This window comes from Poromitra crassiceps, assembly GCF_964638095.1.
Source record: "Poromitra crassiceps genome assembly, chromosome: 25".
NCBI classification, from domain to species: Eukaryota; Metazoa; Chordata; class Actinopteri; order Beryciformes; family Melamphaidae; genus Poromitra; species Poromitra crassiceps.
The window spans coordinates 8,435,186-8,453,811 of NC_139649.1; the positions used below are offsets into that span (position 1 = coordinate 8,435,186).

Here is an 18,626-nt window from a genome sequence, read left to right on the forward strand (position 1 = left end):
AGTCTCTCATGATTGAAGTGTGGTCTTTGACTGAATTTCAATCATGGAAGACTAACCTCTACACAGCATAGTTTAGAGCACCCCATGCGTACATGCCCCTCGTCATTCAGGGTGTGTAACTCCTTAGTGACATCACTGATGACATCACAATTGCTTGAGTGACATCACTGATGACATCACAATTGCTCGAGTGACATCACTAGTGACATCACAACTGCCCCTCCCAATATCCAATCAGCTAAGGACATCTGTCTCTCCTGATCTGCTGAGCCAATCACCTAAGCGGTGGTGGTGCTGGTATATAGAGCCCTTGCTACTATGTCATTACTCACATTTGTGCCATCATCCTCAGCTGCTGTTCATCATCACTGGAGCAGTTGTCTTGCCCCACCCCCTCCCCTGATCACCACCAACGCCATGGCTCCTGTAGAAATCCCTATGGGGGGATTATCTATCCTATACATCACTGACGCCCCCCCTCTCTCATCTCAAGAGGAGCGTCGTCATATCATCTCACCATGTTTCTGTCCAGATGGAAGAATGCCCTGTGGAGCAGGTATGGTGTCATCCATCAACATCTGACCTACTGTATGTGGGCCTGGTGCCTCTGCCTGGGGGTCATTAGGGGATGGGGTTGGGATGAGCAGGATAGGGAGTGGTTGGGCGGAGGCAAGCGTGGTCCTATCAGGTGCTAAACTGGTGATGAGTCAAAACACTTGAAAAACAGGTTTAGCTTTTTAGCCTCCTCACACTGTTTTGCTGCAGCGTGTGTTCCGCATATCTATGTCCATCCTTTATTTCCATCTTTAGCTCCATTTGGAAACATTTCCTCCCTACACGAGTGGTTCTCAACATGGGATCCGGGGACCACCAGTGGTCCTTGAGGGGGTCCCCTGGGGTCCCAACAAACGGATTAATCAAATTTCAGCATTTAATTTAGTCTACAATAACATGATTAGAGAATGTATGAATGACGGTTCTGAACATAGTAGTTCCACTGTTACAAATTACAGTCATATATAGGCATCAGGCATGCATGCATCATTATGAAATATAACGCTACTTCTATTCTTTCTTTTGGTTAAAGGTGATAGATGCAAGTGTAACCAAATGACTGTGAGTCCTTGTGAGTCCCAAGCACTGAGTGATAGCGAGTTGGTTGGTTAAACTCAGTGGTTAAACTCACTCCCCCAGTATAAAGGCCTGTTAACCTTGTTGTCTCAGAAATGTTTCCTAGGTCCCAGTCTCTAACACAGTCCAAGAGTGAATAATGTTCCAATACATGCTTCAGATTTATAGACTGTGATATGACATTTGGAGCATTGGTGAGTAAAGAGACTTCAACTGGAGGACCAGTTGGCAAGCATCTGACCTGCTGAAGTGTCCCTGGAGGAGGGTGAGACCACTAAATATATATAATCATATATAAATATATTTAATCAATGATTATATATATTTATCTCAGTGGTCTCACCCTCCTCCAGGGACACTTCAGCAGGTCAATCATATCTCAGTGGGTGAGACAGTCCTGAGTGCTTGAATCATTGCCTACTTGCATGACGTATTATATCCACCGGGTGGCGCTATTGCTTTGTACTTCGCGTTGATTCACAGAAGAAGAAATACACTCAGTTGTTGTTGCTTGTGTTCCTTGTGCGACGATGGCGGCCGCCTTGAGGAGAAGCTTGGTAACATTGACCAAGGTTAGTGTTTGGAGGATGCTTACAAGCTTATTTTGTACAGACGTCTAGAGTAAAGGGGTGCTTGTGGTTGTCACTGTACTGATAAAGCCAAGCACAATGATAGCATGAAAGAATGAACGGTCAGGGAAGAGGCTGGCTGAGACTAGCATGAGCCATCCTTCAGCTTCTACCGCTTCCCATGCATCACGCTATCTGGTAGGCGTGCTAGCTACTGTCACGGTGTTCCTGTGGCTGTGACCAGCTCGTTAAAAAGAAAGACCGAGACCAGAGAGCCTAGCTAACGTCAGCCAATGACAATAACCAACATTAAACAGCTTTAGAGTCAGTGAGTTAACCTACTTTAGCTGGCTAAACTAGCTAAGTAACCTTTGCTAGGCTAACTCAGTTGACCCAAGTTCACATTGATTGGTTGGTTGTTGGGTGAGGCAGCCGCAGTTGTGAGTTTTGCGTTAACTGCTAACGCTACATTCGGAAAGCCAGCCACAAGCTAGCCTCTCTCAACGTCTCGTTTTGTCTTGTATGAGAGAACATAGCATGTTTCGCGGCTAACAACAAACTTAACTGTCTTGAAATAACGGGCTTCAGATAAGAGACCTGACAGTCCATTCCTTCAGATGTGCTGTATTAATCTCGCTGACCTTTAAAATAGTAGGTGTCTAGGTGACATGACATCTGTATGTGTTGTCGTTTTGATAACTCGACGTGACAAGTTGTCACGTCGTTTACATAGCTCCCACTCCCAGCTTGTGTGCCCTGATTGTCGCCCCTCTCTGCCCAGTGGCTGATACCCAGCCCTTATGATGACCCACCAGAAGCCTGGCAAAACGTCTACAAAAAGAAACAGTCCAACAACGTCCATCCATTCCCATAAAGAACTAGCCTGGGAACCTGACAAATCTGCAAACTCATGCGATGTCAGGCAAGAACTACCTCCAGGACTGTCCTGAATAGATAGCCCTGTGACTGTGTCCTTTCCTTCCTGACCTCAGGGCCTGAGCGGCCCTCGGTGGCAGCAGCTGGCCTCTCGACCACTGAGTGTGTCCGCTGGTCTCCGTGCCCCAGAAGCCCCCCCAGCTCGCGCAGATGCCACCTTCAAGGTCACGATGGTGCCAGGGGACGGAGTGGGACCTGAGCTGATGACGGCCGTCAAGGATGTGTTCAAGGTATTCCTTAACCATCATCAGAGCCTTTTCTCTCTTCTACATAACACACACTGTATGAGGTAGTGTGAACTGTTTCATAAAACATCCACCAGCATCAGCATCCAAATCACAGCTCCTCCAGAGAGGAAACTGACATGTTTCCTTTACCAGAACAAATATAGGTACAGTAGATTAACTGACAGCTGCTTTTTAGGGCTTGGCAATATTATATTGATATCGTGGTGAGACTAGATATTGTCTGAGATTTTGGATATTGTGATGCTGCATGGCATAAGTGTTGTATTTTCCTGGCTGCATTACAGTAAAGTGATGTAATTGTTCTTACCAGACTGTTCTAGCCGTTCTATTATTCTCCTTTTCCCACATAGTCATTAGAGCATAGTCAGAAATAATTTGCTAATTAACCTTGTACAAAAATCCTAAATAAGTGAAAAATATGGTAGATGTGCTGAAATATAAAATATAGGCAGGTAGGTACGTTTATGATTCTAATTGTAGTGGTTATTTGTAATGTTTACTTCTGTTCTGACCTTCCTGTGATTCGTCATTTGGATGTTTCTTCTCTATCCTGACCTCTTTCCCCCGTTCGCCCTGTCTGCAGGCAGGTGATGTCCCAGTGGAGTTTGAGGAGTTCCACGTGAGTGAGGTACAGAACATGGCCAGTGAGGAGAAGCTGGAGGAGGTGTTGACCTCTATGAAGACCAACAAGGTGGCCATGAAAGGTAGCTGCCTTTGTGTCTCCTCAAGCTCACCTCCATCGAATGAACATACAGTACTGTCGGCGGAGTTAAAAGACTGCAGGCCTCGTCATCACCCCTCCACCCCACCCCACCCACGGGCCCGCCGATGGTGGCTGTGGTTACTGAGTGCACTCTTACGCTTAAATGCATTTAATATAGATAGAGGTTTGCTCTGGGGCAGCTCTTGTGATGCTAAGTGTAATGCTAAGTGATCAGTGGATGATGGTAGGAGGATTGATGTAACAAGCCACTTTTACCGTATATTAAAAAGAAAGGCTGTCTGCTGTTTTACAATGTCAGCTTTTCTGCAGGTTGATGAATTGAGCTTTTATTCTTTGACTGAACTAACACACATCGGAATTCAATTACCGGTACATTGTTTTTTTTAATATACTTAATATGATTTTGGTGTGTTTGCTTCTCTAGGAAAGATTCACACACCCATGGAGTTCAAAGGGGAGCTGGCGTCATATGAGATGAGACTGAGGTAAAACTGGAACCATAGCTGTGTGTGTCGATGACGTGTGCAGCTGCACCTCAGTCTGCAGGTTTGTGTTTTGAGTCTTATTTTTTTTGTTTTCTCCCCCTCTGTGTCCTTTGTGCCTCAGGCGTAAACTGGACCTGTTTGCCAATGTGGTTCATGTGAACAGCCTGCCGGGCTACAGCACTCGCCACAACAACCTGGACCTGGTCATCATCCGTGAGCAGACCGAGGGAGAGTACAGCTCCCTGGAGCACGAGGTGAACCAAGACGCTGCCAAATACCTGACTGCGGATTTACAGTTTTAACCCCACATTAAAAGAAAATGGATACTTGCTTTGAGAGATTTCCCATGAACACACAGGGCTTGGTCGGCATAAACAAAGGACCAACACAAAGACTTCTCTCTCTGATGGTGGTACCGCAGTGGTATAGGGTGTGTTTTTACAGTGTAGCCGCAGGCTGTGGCCGAGCCGTCTAGAACAGGGTCTGTCTGTCTGTCCCCACAAAAGTAGACGAAAGGGGGAAAAAGGTCAATGTCTTACTTTAATGTAGAGGCAAAGGCCTATGTTGTTGGCTCGTTATAACGCATTTCAGAAAAAACTCTATTCACGATGTCCCGGCCCACGGCTCGTTCCCCCGGCCGGCACTCGGCTTTCTCAGCAAGCTGTCTGCCCGGGAAAAACCGCAAGCCGGTTCCCTGCTGGCAGTGAGCCAGCCAGGCGCCTTAACCTGGATTTACATGATATTGTGTTTGTAACATAGACTGTTATTGAAACGTGACTGGTAAGTTTCAGATTTGTCTGGGAAAATAAATTCTTTAGCAGACTCCGTTCTCCCTATGCTGCAAGGCACCCGTCTCGCACTCGGTCCCTCTCATCCCAGGCACGCCCACTTTTCAAAGGTCAAATCAAATTCCTCACAACGCCTGTCTAGCCATAGATATATGAACGTATATTTGTGTCTATATCCGTTTTACTTGAAATACGTCACGATACGGAAGTTAGATATTCTCAAAATGCAATCACATTGCATCCAACATCTCTGTGTCTTTTGTTTGAATGTGTGTGTGTGTGTGTGTGTGTGTGTGTGTGTGTGTTTTATTGATTTATTGATTTATTTTTGTGCATTTGGGGTACTTGTTGCTTAGTCGGGGGAAGTCATTGGTAATCACGACTCATGATTGTTTGGCTATCTTCTAGTCTTTGATTTATATGAAGGTTTGTCGGCAGCATGACCACACTTAATATCTGTTGTAGTTTTCCCAAACTATAGACACGCACTGATAGAAAATGGCTCTGTTAAAATTCCCATGCCCTCTCCATTGCCCCTCAGAGTGTGCCGGGCGTAATCGAATGTTTGAAGATCATCACCAGAGAGAAGTCACGGCGCATCGCCAAGTTTGCCTTCGACTACGCCACCAAGAAGGGGCGAAACAAAGTCACCGCTGTTCACAAGGCCAACATCATGTGAGTGGATGGCAGGAACACTCTCTTTGCTTGTTCTCTTTATTTGTTACACAAACACGATCGTTGCCATGGATTTCTGAACAGTTTTATTCATTTGGGTCATTTCTGTTACAATTATAGCAACACTTGTCCTCATTGCCCTTTCTCATTACAGGAAATTAGCCGACGGGCTCTTTCTGCAGAGCTGTGCCGAGATAGCAGAGCTGTATCCCAAAATCAAATATGAGAACATCATCATTGATAACTGTTGCATGCAGGTATGCACAGCTCCACCGCTGTCCTTTCCCACCGTTATCAGTTCTTAGAACACGGCTCTCTCGAATACTCGATTCTGATTGGTCAATCAACAATATTCACCGGTCATTATTTCTCGACAACCGACCGCTGCTCTGCCACACCTGGATTAATCAGTTGATAAGAGCATTTTGTCCGCAGACGCTACTAATTAGGCCAACCAGTTGCAGCTGTGGTGTCTTGTGTGCCAATTACGAATGAAACCGCTTTGTGTTGAAAACGCTATTAAAAAATCTATTTGAATAATTATTTTTGTCAGATTATTGAATGATTTAGTTGTAGGCCGTGTTCTAAGCGGGATAATGTATACTGAGCCGGTGATTACTGGAAATAATGACCTTCAGGTGAATATTAAGCCCTCCGCTGCGCGTCGGGCTAAATCATTCACCTGTGGGTAATTATTTCCACAGTAATCACCGGCTCAGTATACATTATCCCTTACATCACTCACTCACCCATACCTTCACTAATACATGATCTGGTGTCATATGTAATGCATATTTGCTAGGGATGCACAATGATATTGGCACACCATTGGTATCATCCAGACATCCACTGACCTATACAGTCAATGGTATATCATCCAAACGAACATTTCTGGCGATATGACACGCTGATAAAATGACGCTTTAATTATGCCCAAATGCTCGATGCTTGAATATATGGCATGTTTTACTACATAACCTAAGTTGAAGTAGTTTTCTTATTTTGTCCAGTGAATGTGTACATTTTGAAAAGCATTGTATTTATGTCTGCATCTGCCAGTGGGCATAATAATGTGTTAATTCCAGTTAATGAATGAAATTTGGTGGGGCGGGGGGCAATCGACTAAAAGTTTTATTTTCAATATGATTCTAGTATCTACTAGCTATCTCGGCTAAATACAGCTCATTGGTTTTCGCCCCACTTTTCCATTTCTTGTTGCACCTTTGCATTATTTAACCGATATCTAAAAACAGCTCTTCCTCTTCCTCTCTCGATGCCGTAGCTGGTCCAGAACCCATACCAGTTTGACGTGCTGGTGATGCCCAACCTGTACGGAAACATCATCGACAACCTGGCAGCAGGTCTGGTTGGAGGGGCAGGGGTTGTGCCCGGGGAGAGCTACAGCGCCGAGTATGCCGTCTTTGAGACGGTGAGTTTCTGCGCGCCTCTCTTGCATTTCTATTTTCTTTGTGTTTTATTGACGTCTGCGTAGATGAGAATGAGTGGCGGGAGATGGTAATGGTGCATTGCAGAAATTCAGCATTTACCACCACCAACCTAACCCTAACCCTTGGTGATGTCTTTATTTTCTTAAGAAAAACGAATAAACAAAGTTATAAAAAATTAAAAAAATCAGTATTTACTGAGCCGTTCCCAGGAGGCTCAGCGGTGCAGAGGACAACAGTGTTATTCTTACACCTGCCTCCTTTCCTCTCTCTCTCTCTCTCTCTCTCTCTCTCTCTCTCTCACTCTCTCTCTCTCATTCTCTATCTCTCTCTCTCTCTCTCTCTCTCTCTCTCTCCTCTTCAGGGTGCGCGCCACCCCTTCGCACAGGCTGTAGGCCGGAACATCGCCAACCCCACGGCCATGCTGCTCAGTGCTGCTAACATGCTGAGGCACCTCAAGTGAGTCGACTTCTTTGGTCTCGTAAAGGAAGTACAGCACATTTGTTGTTACGCACACCCGGCCTAATCCTTTGCGCGGGTCTAAGCAGACCCCTGAAGGCTTGAAGAAGAGACTTTAAGTGCCTGCTGTCTGAATGTGGACATATGTACCAGACACGTTTGGCCTTGTTTTACTTGTTGCTGTTATTGTGTTGCAGCCTGGAATATCACTCCCACATGGTGTCAGATGCTGTCAAGAGGGTCATCAAACAGGGCAAGGTAAGAAGTGTGTCGGAGCAGCTATTCCCACTGGTGCATCCAGCCTCCTGATTCAGGCTGATCATATTGAGGATTCAGCTGTTATGGTTTAAAAATAAATCATAATGGCTTAAAAAAAACTTAAAGGAACACTCTGCCCATTTTCAACCAGCTTTGTATCATTAGAACATCAGTAGTGTATCAGAAAACTGTAAACTGCTTTGAAGTCTGTCATTTAATTGACAGTTATTGAGTGTTAAAGTGTGGACCAGTGACATCACTGGTCCACACTAACTCAAATTAATAACTCATTAACTCAAATCAACTCTCAATAACTGTCAAACTATTCATCATTCATCTAGTTTGACAGTTATTGAGAGTTGATTTGAGTTAATGAGTTATTAATTTGAGTTAGTGTGGACCAGTGATGTCACTGGTCCATACTTTAACACTCAATAACTGTCAAATTAAATGACAGACTTCAAAACCGTTTACAGTTTTCTGATATACTACTGATGTTCTAATGATACAAAGCTGGTTGAAAATGGGCGGAGTGTTCCTTTAAATTAGTGCGACCATTTCAACTAATAATCTTGTAGTTGGCTGGCCAGTTTTCTGTTCAAATGAAAGTCTGTCATTTGAGAATGGCCCGCAAGGAATCTTGCAACACTCGTCATACTATAATGTGTGTATTGTATGTTTGTCCTTCAATATCTGGAGAACCGTTTGTCGGATCGACTACACTTGGCGGGTGCGCCGCTGGGGACCCGAGGAAGTGCAGTGTCGGATTTGGTGCAATTTGGCCCCGCGACACGTTTCAATATGAATAAACGAGCGAACAGTTTTGAACGGGCACTGCACTAGTCATTACAATGTCAAGACGACACACGGGGCGCTGTTCGCTTGTTTGTTCAAACTTTATTTATATTGAATGTGTCTCGTGTCCAAATTGCACCAAATCAACACTGCACTTCCTCGGGTCCCCAGCAACTCACCCGCCAAGCGTGAAGTCGGTCGGACGAACGGTTCTCGAGATATGCGAAGGACAGACAGACCGACAGAGATTCCTTGTATGATGATTGACACCAAGTAGGAATAGATCCAAGCAGATCAAAGTACATTTCTGTGGTTCTATATTTCAGCAGAATGTGGATAAGTGAAACCAAGCGGCGCATACATACCATAATCCTGTCAGCCTGTGTTTCTAAGTGCTCATCTGTTTTGTGGGTCAGTAACTGCATTGAACAAAATAGAAATTTCATCAGAGTTCACTTTTGAATGTGTGACCCTAAACAATCAACTACAAGGACGTCTGGCACTTGAATCAATGAGACACTGAAAGATACTTGTTTCCTTATGGAACTTTCAATAAGCAAGATGATGACATCCCAACAGCAGTTCTTCACCCACAAATGTCATTCATTAGGATGAAATGCACATAACCAAAACTGCAGCTCATAACAGCCGTGTGTTAGAGAGCCTTTGTTTACTCACTTGAGTGTGTGTGTCTGTGTCTTAGCTCCTCTGGTATGTTTCTCTTCCCTGCTTTGCTTTGCACAGCAAGTGTGATCTGTTACCATAACGACTGTCTTTTTTTAACCAGCTCAGACTTAACTGCTTTTTTGCGAGTGACCCATTTTGACACTAGCATACTTACCCTGACAAAAACTCTTAACATGGAGTCGGCCAAAACGCGCTCGAAATCGCATATCGGCGTCGGCTTCGGGATAGGATTCCTTCTTTGGTCGTCACTGAGAGTTAGAGAAAGACATCATTTCAAATGAGGCAGCAGTGTCTTTGGATATCCTCTGGGGGGGGAAAGGTGGCTAAGCAATTGTGCGAATGTGGGATGTCAACTAGGGGTGCACCGATCACGTTTTTTGCCACCGATCACCGATTGCCGATCGCCTATGGGAAATATCTGCCCAACCGATCATCGACCGATCACCGATATATAAACTCCTCAAAGAAAGTTTGGAAACGTTATTTTAGGTCGATTATCTCTCCCCTTTAATAATACCAATTGGCATTGTATTTTATATCGTTGGAAAGCCTGATTAGTGATAGGGCTTTTTTGTAAAAAAAATTAATATAAAAAAATGGCCGATCGCCGATCGCATATTTGAGGTCAAAATCGGCCGATACAGATTGCTTGCCGATCGATCGGTGCACCCCTAATGTCAACCTATTGAACGTATGTTTGTCAATTAGAAGTAGAATTTGCCTGCTGGTTGTCTGAAATGCCCTCCCCCTCCCTCTTCTCCGCCCGTTAACCACCTCCTCTCCATATACCCTATTATCCTGTGCGTGTGTGTGTGTGTGTGTGTGTGTGTGTGTGTGTGTGTGTGCATGCGTGTGGTGTGTTTGTGTGTGTGTGTGTGTGTGTGTGTGTGTGTGTGTCGCAGGTGCGGACGCGAGACCTCGGCGGGTACTGCACCACCGGCGACTTTGTGCGTGCCGTTGTGGAGAACCTGCGTCTCCGACCTGTTTACTAAGACGTGTGACCCCCAGACATACCCCTCCCTCGGCTCGCTGACATTTGCTTAAATGTGGACGGCCAGCTTAACATGCACTGGCTGCTACATGTTAAGCCCCCATATAACCTCCACTTCACTTGGATAAATGTACCACCATCCACCACACTGTTTTCACAAACACCACCTGTTGTATCCCACACTGGTTATGTTTTATAATGAGTTTGCCCAAAAGATCCAGTTGATTTGTTTTGTGCTTGACTAAAAAAAACATGGGCGACTCACGAGGCTCCTCTCCTCAGACAGCCATTCCTTCCTCATCTTCACTCTTCATCTGTCTGAGTCGTTGGGGTTTATAATCACGTTCTTCTTTCGCCATGTCTCCCAAGACAGAATGTTGCACTAAAGTTCAATGCTTTAGCAACGTTTCGATTCCTGATCTGACGATGATTCCAAAAATCTGTTAACATGTAAGACTTTTCAGCAATTCCGGTATATATTTTTTTCTGCCTGCCTATTTTCCTGGCTTTTTGCTGCAATATCTAAATATTCTAGCCATGTTGGCCATACAGACTACCTCCTGTATTATTATTTTTTACTGTAGTGCATTCTAAAAAACTATCTTTGAAGCAGCCTATTTGTCTGCCTATCAGCACTTTCATCTGCTTCTCTTAAGCCTTGAACTCCATCACCAGCTTCACTCTGCTGTCTTGACATTTTTCCTCTTCTCTCGCTTCATCGCTTACAACCGAACCAGCTAGAGACCTTGACTGCTGCTCTGACTCTTACTTCTCCGGGATAACTATTGCAAAACATTTCTGACCTCCAAATCATCTCTTTAACAGTATAAATACAACCACGTTTAGCCATTTCAGAAGAGTGAATAGGAATTTACTAAATACTAAATTAAATTTAGTCCTAATAAAGCCTATACAGTATGCCATTTCATGTTACTTTATTGTAAAGGAACTCCTCCATAATCAAGAATCATTCATGTTTTTGTTTTTGTTTGTTTTTCAATTATATTGGATAATTCAGTTAATATTTTAACATGAACAGCTTATGTCAAAACTAGAATCAGGAAAACCAAAGCTATCTGATGTCAGCAAGAGGCGTTACTCCATTGACAGTGAATCACTGTCTGACTTTTGAACTGAATGAGTTTTTGTATCAAAATGAGCTACATTTAACAACATTCTGACGCAGATTTCTTCATATCAACCTTGGATAATGCAGTTCCCTTTTGCTAGTGTCTTGGTATTTTGTTGTTTCTCCTTTAGATTTGGGAGAGTTGTTAATGCACATCATCTTAACAATGATCCAAGATTATAGGAATAAAGTGAATTATAAAATTAGTGCGGATTCTTAACCGAGGTCTCAGCCTTTTGTCATGTCAACAATTTGATGACTCCTTATAGGACATGGACTGAAGGACAGCATTTCTGTCACAAACTTAATTCCATAGACCTTGAAAAATGTTCTGCCAGTCCCTAAGTTATTCTATTTTTGTGCCTTAAAGTGGTCAATTGGTAACCACCCATAATGGAAAATAAAGTAATATATTTACCCCAAAATTATTGTTTTGACCCTTGGCACATTCATATTTTGAAAGCCGTCTCTGTGTTGAGCATTTACCACTACCAGTGAAAACCTTTTTGATTACAAATGGGGACATATTTGTTTTCATTTATAGAGATGTCATATAATATTCATGTTTGTAAATTCAAAAATGGGATGTGGTATTGGGTTGTAAATGACACATTACTCTATGAATGTTACAGTCAGTGTCTTGACCTATTAACTGTTGAACGAATGATGTTATGGTCGGATACTAATAATGAATAAAATATGAATGGTTGTATGTGCTGGACAATGTATTATTCTCTTCTATATCCTTAAAATACTTCACTCCATCTGTGAATGCGGCAATATGTGCTTCAGGGATGACAGTTCACCATTAATATAGGTTGGTTTGGGTTAAAGTGAGTAATTGGTGCTAAGGTTTGATTCTCATTGAGACAAGTAATTCCTCTTGAAATTTATGACTACTAGTAAAATGTGACAAGGCTGAGGGAAAAGGACAGGAGCGTTATCAAATAACAGCTCAGTCTTTTCCTATTGGTAGTATCTGTCATTTGTGTGAGTTCAGTTTTTAAAGGCTCTCTAACACACTAGCACATGGTGTGTGTGTGTGTGGGGACATGTGTTGCTGCAGCTGTGTATGTGTAACATGCTGTTCTTATGTTTGCAACAGGTGCGCACGGGAGACCTGGGGGGCTATGCCACAAGTGACGAGTTTACCCGGGCTGTCATTGCTAACCTGGCAGTCTAAGTATTGTGTCTGCAAATCTGTCAGCAGCTGACAAACGCACACGCTTCCGTTTTAATTTACCTCTCAACCAACTGATGCCTCTACAGTGTCCGTACAAATATTGCCCTTACACGCCATGCTCAAACATAGTGAATGCAGATGACATGCACAACTGTAAAAGTACACAAACACTACTTTACAGTTGAGCACACCATATCAAATGAGGGACCTGCTACACACTATGGCAAAAAAAACAAAAACAGGAGAAGTTCAAGACATAAGTCTAATAATCAGCACAAAATATGAATGTTTCCCCATGCAGTAACACTGGTACACACCTGCTGCCACTCACATAATCTGTGCTAGAATACTGTACTTTCTGCTGAACAGTTTTATGCCTGGACCTTTATCAACAGTCAAGACATGATGTGTGCACTTGTTATATTTATTGTTATTTATTCAAGGTTTTAGCCATTTTGCTTGTTCATACTGTATATGAGGGGCAATAAATGGCATGTGATACAGCGTGTGGAAAATCTTTGCATGCATGTTAATATCATCAAACTGATATGATAGAGCTATGGAAAGCTTATCAGCACTGAGATGGCACTCTCGCCTCACAATAGGAAGAATTCAGGTCTGATTCCTGGTACAGGCCCGTTCTGTGTGAAGTTTGCATGTTCTCTGGGTGCTCTGACTTTTGCCCACTGTCCCACAGTCCTTAAGACATGCGAGTCAGATGTATGGGAGAGGCTCCAGCCCCTCGAGAAGAAGGACTCAAGTAAAGAAAATGAACAAAATGAAAAGTTATGCTGCAGCAACACAGGTCATGTGATCTCTTCTGAGTACGCATGCACAACATGATGTTTTACTGATCTTACACACCATTCAAATAGTCCTGTGCACTTGTCTCTGTTCAGGATGAGACAAGACTAAACATTTGAAGAGTTTATTCCAAAATCAAATGTAAAAAAAAATATTGCTAACATGATAGTAAAATTAACCTCGTCTTTGACGAGGCTAATAGGATTCTACCTTTTGAACCAATTTGTCTTATTCAGAGTTATTTTGGTGTACGTTTCAAACCAAAAGCTTGTCTTGGACATGTATATGTTTTGGTCAGATTGGTATTCACCATGATTTTCTTTGGTCCTTTCATCCATGGCTACAATAATCTAATAATCTGTCCCATTCATAATAAACTACGTAGATCAGATCACTGTACAAGGACCCCCAACTAGATGCACATTAGGCCACAGATGCCATCTGATAAGATTATATCCCAGAGAAGACGCCCAGAGAGAGAACATTGTTAGTTATGATTTATTTAGTACAGCAATAACACTGTACTGCAGGTGGGTTGATAACCACCAAAACAGCCTTTATTTCTCTATTAATTATGCTAACCTCTGGTGAGTGAAATAATGAAATCACACTGACTCCTCCTTACCCCCTGGCGGTCCATGTAGGGCTCCTGAGGGTCCCCGGACCCCAGTTTGGGAACCATACAAACTAGACCACTGCTCTGCAGTGAATGTGTGGCACAGTCGGTGGAGGGCTGTCGCTCTAAAAGTTGTGCACGGCCAGCAGGTGTCGCTGCGGGCTATGGGGGAAACAGAGTGGAGAAGAGGAGAAGGGGCCTGGCCTGGGAATTTGCTGCTCGCTTCCCATTCTTCCTATGCAGACACACAACATGGCGGACTAGAATAATCGGCCGACGCGCCCGGATACAGCGGATAAAACCGTGGGAATTTTACCATCCAGGAAGACGAAGAAACTCCGGTGTGTAGGGACGATATATCTGGGGGAAATCAAGGATTTATCCGCGGGACCCTACTCTCCCAGTTTTTGTAGATAAACAGACTGCGAAGAAGTATTGGCTGTGTGTGTGTCTCCCTCCTATCACCCAGGTCCCCCCACCCCGCTCACACACACTGCTCCTGGGGTGTGGAGAGACAGGGGGCCGGGGTTGAAAAACGTGGAAGAGAGAACGCTACCATAAATTCCTACCTGGCTATACCGCTGTGATTTTCTCTAGGATTTCCCCTGGGCGCTGCTGCTGGAGTTACGGTGAGTTTGTGTTTTTGTTGCGCAAGCCCCACAACACACTTGTTACAACAATGTTGCTGTAGTAGCATGTTTCCTTTTTGGTGTAACGTTGTGTGTCACCACCACAAACAAGCACTACTTTCTCGCGGGGGTAACGGGACGTTACCTTGTACCGATCATAGTGGTGATAAAGCCAGAGAGCAAGCAAGCAAGGGGGAGGGCGGTGTGTGTAATGGTTGTAGCTGGAGTGGAGTAGCCACGGCCCCGGTAATGTTCCAACATTTCAGAAGTAGCTCGGAGGCAGGGAGGGAGATTTTGGCGAAGGGGGCTCAGGAGAAGGGGGTTATATGGATGAGTGCGACGACATAATTGACTAGAAGGCAGAGAGGGATTCTAACTCCCCTATATGTTGAAGCCAACACAGATGTTGCACTGAATGGAACAACAAAAGGGGGTTCCAGGTCCCTCCTGACTCGCTGGAAAGTCCACTTTATGGATCAACGCTTTGTTTATTACATGTTTAGAGAGGGTGGGCCGGGGAGCGACCCTGCCTGCCTGCTGGGCCGAGGTCGGAACAGGGGGGCTTCATGATGCGACCCCCAGACCAGGAATTAGGTCGCCCTAAAACATGAACAGCTTACCCCCGTCAAATCCACAGCAGATGGCTTGTGTTTTTCCTCACTTTTTTATTCTATGACAAACTTAACAAGTCTCATGGGTGTGCTGCATGCATATTTACCACCTCTGCCAAACTTCTAATCTTTTTTTTAAATGATTAGTAAGCTGTCATTCTGCTGCCGTTACTGAATTCTGGGTGTAACCAAGCATGCCATTCACATCTTGAGGATGTTGAGTCCCCCCTCCCCCCCACCCCCCAATCATCAGCCTGACATATAATGTAGTTTTGTAAGTTTTACTGATCTTGCAGAACTTCTGAACACCGATTTGGAGGCTGCAGCTCTGTCATTTCTAATGGTGATTAGATACAGAAAAAGTAGTAAAGTATGCAATGTTCACACTCACAGCTTTTGTTCAAACCAAAGATGAGACTATAGACCAGACTAGACTAGAGGAGCGCTAGTTGGAGCACTTAAAAAGTGCGATCAGACAGAAGAAGCATCATCATACACACTGTGAGGAGGAGGCATGGCAGGAGTGTGTGTGGCATGTCCTATCTGGACTGAAGAGAGCCTCTGCTCTTGTCTGCCTGGAAGCTTGAGTCATCCCGTCTGGTGGACCAGCTGCACAGCTGCATACATCCAACATGGCCTCACTAGTATATCCACCCCTTTCCAGAATGCACTTTCCACTTCGCCCAGGTCGTCATGTCATGTCAGGACCGTCCGTGTGCAAAAAGCGCAAGCTGCTCCTTCTCTATGAATTATTTGACACTTCCTCCCCGCCTGCCAGCAGGAACTACCTTGACCTCCGCTTGTCAGGCCTGGACATGTCAAGCTCCTTTCCCTCAAAGCTGCTCCCCAAACCACCTCTGGCTGTGATGATGAGCAATTCCCATCTCGCCCAAAGGTCTCTGCGTGTTCATGCTTTGAGCGTATCACAGGGAGAGAGGCAGAGCTATTATCGTCTTCTCAAAAACCTATTTTAAGGAGAAACGTTAGGCCTATTTCTGTTTGGTGGAACCTTGAAAGCGATGTGGCGGTTAAGACTTGATTTCTTTCTCACGACATCACACTTTTCGTGATTGGCCTAGTTTCTCAAATAAGTGGAAAGCATTGCTTGAAAAAATGCCTTTGTGGGTAACAACTCGTCTGATGTTTTCATGGGTGGATGTTTTCAATCGCCTCCACATTGTGGGGAAATTTCACAATTTCAGGGTGCTGCTGACACAATATTATGAGTCGGCTGTTTGGGTGGGGCAGGCAGGAGGTGTATTTTTGTTTCCACCTGTAGACCTAAATATTTGACTGTGGAAGAACACAGTAATTCTCTCTGTCAGGGTGAACACAGCAACATTTAGAGGGGATTATGTACAATTATGGAGTTTGATTTCAGCCACGTGTGTGCTATGTCGGTGTTGGTGTCTTGTTTATTTCACAATACAGGAAATGATGAAGTGGTCTGAGGCAACATTCACACTTTCACAGATCAGAAACCTTGCCTAATTGGCTGAACATGACAGGATCGTCCTGCTTTTGTTCAACGAATCATTCTGTAAATGTGTCATGGCAATTATGTAATTCATTCAAATCATCCTCGTTACAATACATCCTCCCCATATAGGAAGATTGATGGTTATGATTATCCATAAATGGATAAAAGTAGTTTTGATTTCATTTCAATGCTGCACACTACATGTTGTTTGCTTTCTGTGGGATACTGTGGTGTGGTAGTTTAGGGCTTCAGAAATAATCACTCCTTGACGACTTGTAGGGCTCATGCAGTCTTGGTGGTAAAAGTCTATGTGAGCTTGTAAGAGAAGTTTCATCTTGTCTTGGTTGCAGCCTAACACTGATCCAGGTCAGTAGGTCTCATGGACATGGTGACGTGAGTTTTAAATCACCCTTTACCACAAGGTGCGTGACAGCACAACACGTTGGAGTTGTTGAGGGGATGTCGGATGTTTGCTAAAGGGCACGTGGATTTGAGACAAGCACTATATTACCACCTCCACAGCCACACCCATGCTACAGGCCACTCCTCTATATACTCATAACTAGTGATTTGTCTCAAGATACTTCCAGACACCGGTTTGTCTACTACAGGCAGGGACAAAAGAAGTCTAAGCTATTGTCATCAAATGATTTGACGGAGATGATTTCAATCACGTTTTGTTGTTTTATTTAAGTAAAAAAAAAAAAACCTTCTCTTAGAGAACTTTGACGCCGTGTTATTGAATACAATGGCTCCCGGCTCCGTAGACGGGGTCAAATCTGGGTCCCGGATTCAAAAGCAGGAGAGAGAGAGAGAGAGCCACTGTTCTAAATATTGATATTTGCCCTTGGCACTGATTCTCCAGCTGACAAGCCCCTCTCCTTGGCCCTGCAGTGGGAAAGTGGCCCATGACCATGTAAGCAAACCTGAGTAGTCTTTCCACGCGCCCGCTCAGAACGGACAGGCGAGAGAGAGCAAGGGAGTCTGGGGAACGCACCGTCACACGACAGTTGAGTCTCAGTTGCTTGTCTCTGCTGTCTTGGACGGGGCTTCTTATCTTTCAGAGGAAGAGGAGGGGACGAGTGCAGTGGGATGGTCACTGCAGATATAAGAACCCAACGTTTGTTTGGCTTCTTATTGTTACAAAAGGAGCCAAATGGCCCTAAGCACAGATTAGAAGTTGTGGCAGTTTGGGGGATTTGGGCCGGCGTTTGCTGCATGCCGGACCTACACGTCAGCTTCAGTGGAGATAAGAGACAACACAGCTATTGTAAGTTGAGAGATATTAATTACTACATATTTTTGCAATAAGAGAATTCTCAGGCTTCACGACTAGGCAAAATTGTCTCCTCCTAACCAAGTTTCAGTGGCCGATATATCCATTAACAACGGTGAAGGAAATTTGAAAAATATTTGGGGGGCGACTTTTGCCCCCCCACTGTCTAAAAAATGTGGGCATTTATACAATTTTGGGGGCACTTAAAAAAAGTAATTAGTGGATAAAGTTGCTAAAGCGTAGTGGGAACAACAGCGCTGTTACTTTGTGTGTGTTCTTCATCTTCTTCTGGCAACCAGCTTGCAGGTGCTGATTATGTGTTACAGATGGAAATTGATGAAGATGAATTGAACGGATATAAAAGGATCTGAATCTTGGGGGCAACCTTTGCCCCTCGATCACAGTTTTTAGGGGCATTCTGAGATTTCTTGGGGCATTTTTGCCCTCGCCCCTGGCTAATTTCCTACACCGATAGATTGACAAAGTAATAGTGAGTCGAGTTTCGTGGCCCTTTTAGCCGGCCGTGTGGCCCCCCCACACACACACACACCACACCCCAGGGTCACAGCGGCTGCTGTGGGGAGGCCGCAACCAACGCCTCCACATCCTCTTTGGTGTCTTAATGTGGGCAGACTTGAGAGAGGCCCCTGGCATCCTCTGTGAGAAACCCCACAATAAAGTCAGACAGAGAGCAGAGGTTCGCTGAC

At 44.3% G+C, this 18,626-nt stretch overlaps 1 protein-coding gene across 2 annotated transcripts; it reads left to right on the forward strand.

The window, feature by feature from the left end:
* The first annotated feature begins 1,652 nt into the window (after window positions 1-1,652).
* idh3b (isocitrate dehydrogenase (NAD(+)) 3 non-catalytic subunit beta) lies at window positions 1,653-12,981 on the forward strand. 2 transcript variants are annotated; one of them, XM_083660773.1, is made up of 11 exons: window positions 1,653-1,703; window positions 2,693-2,866; window positions 3,468-3,588; window positions 4,033-4,093; window positions 4,215-4,347; window positions 5,423-5,556; window positions 5,711-5,813; window positions 6,839-6,985; window positions 7,366-7,460; window positions 7,658-7,718; window positions 12,426-12,981. In XM_083660773.1, the coding sequence occupies exons 1-11, from the start codon at window positions 1,662-1,664 to the stop codon at window positions 12,501-12,503; spliced, it is 1,149 nt and encodes a 382-aa protein (XP_083516899.1). In that variant the 5' UTR covers window positions 1,653-1,661; the 3' UTR covers window positions 12,504-12,981. The 2 variants fall into 2 exon arrangements, with proteins under 2 accessions (XP_083516899.1, XP_083516898.1); XM_083660772.1 differs by lacking the exon at window positions 12,426-12,981 and adding an exon at window positions 10,103-12,008.
* Window positions 12,982-18,626: the final 5,645 nt, after the last annotated feature.

Coding starts and splice junctions, on each gene's coding strand:
- idh3b (XM_083660772.1), top strand. CDS start 1,662: ATGGCGGCCGCCTTGAGGAGAAGCTTGGTAACATTGACCAAG. Junction 2,867..3,467: donor CCGTCAAGGATGTGTTCAAG/GTATTCCTTAAC, acceptor CCCTGTCTGCAG/GCAGGTGATGTCCCAGTGGA. Junction 5,557..5,710: donor GTTCACAAGGCCAACATCAT/GTGAGTGGATGG, acceptor TTCTCATTACAG/GAAATTAGCCGACGGGCTCT.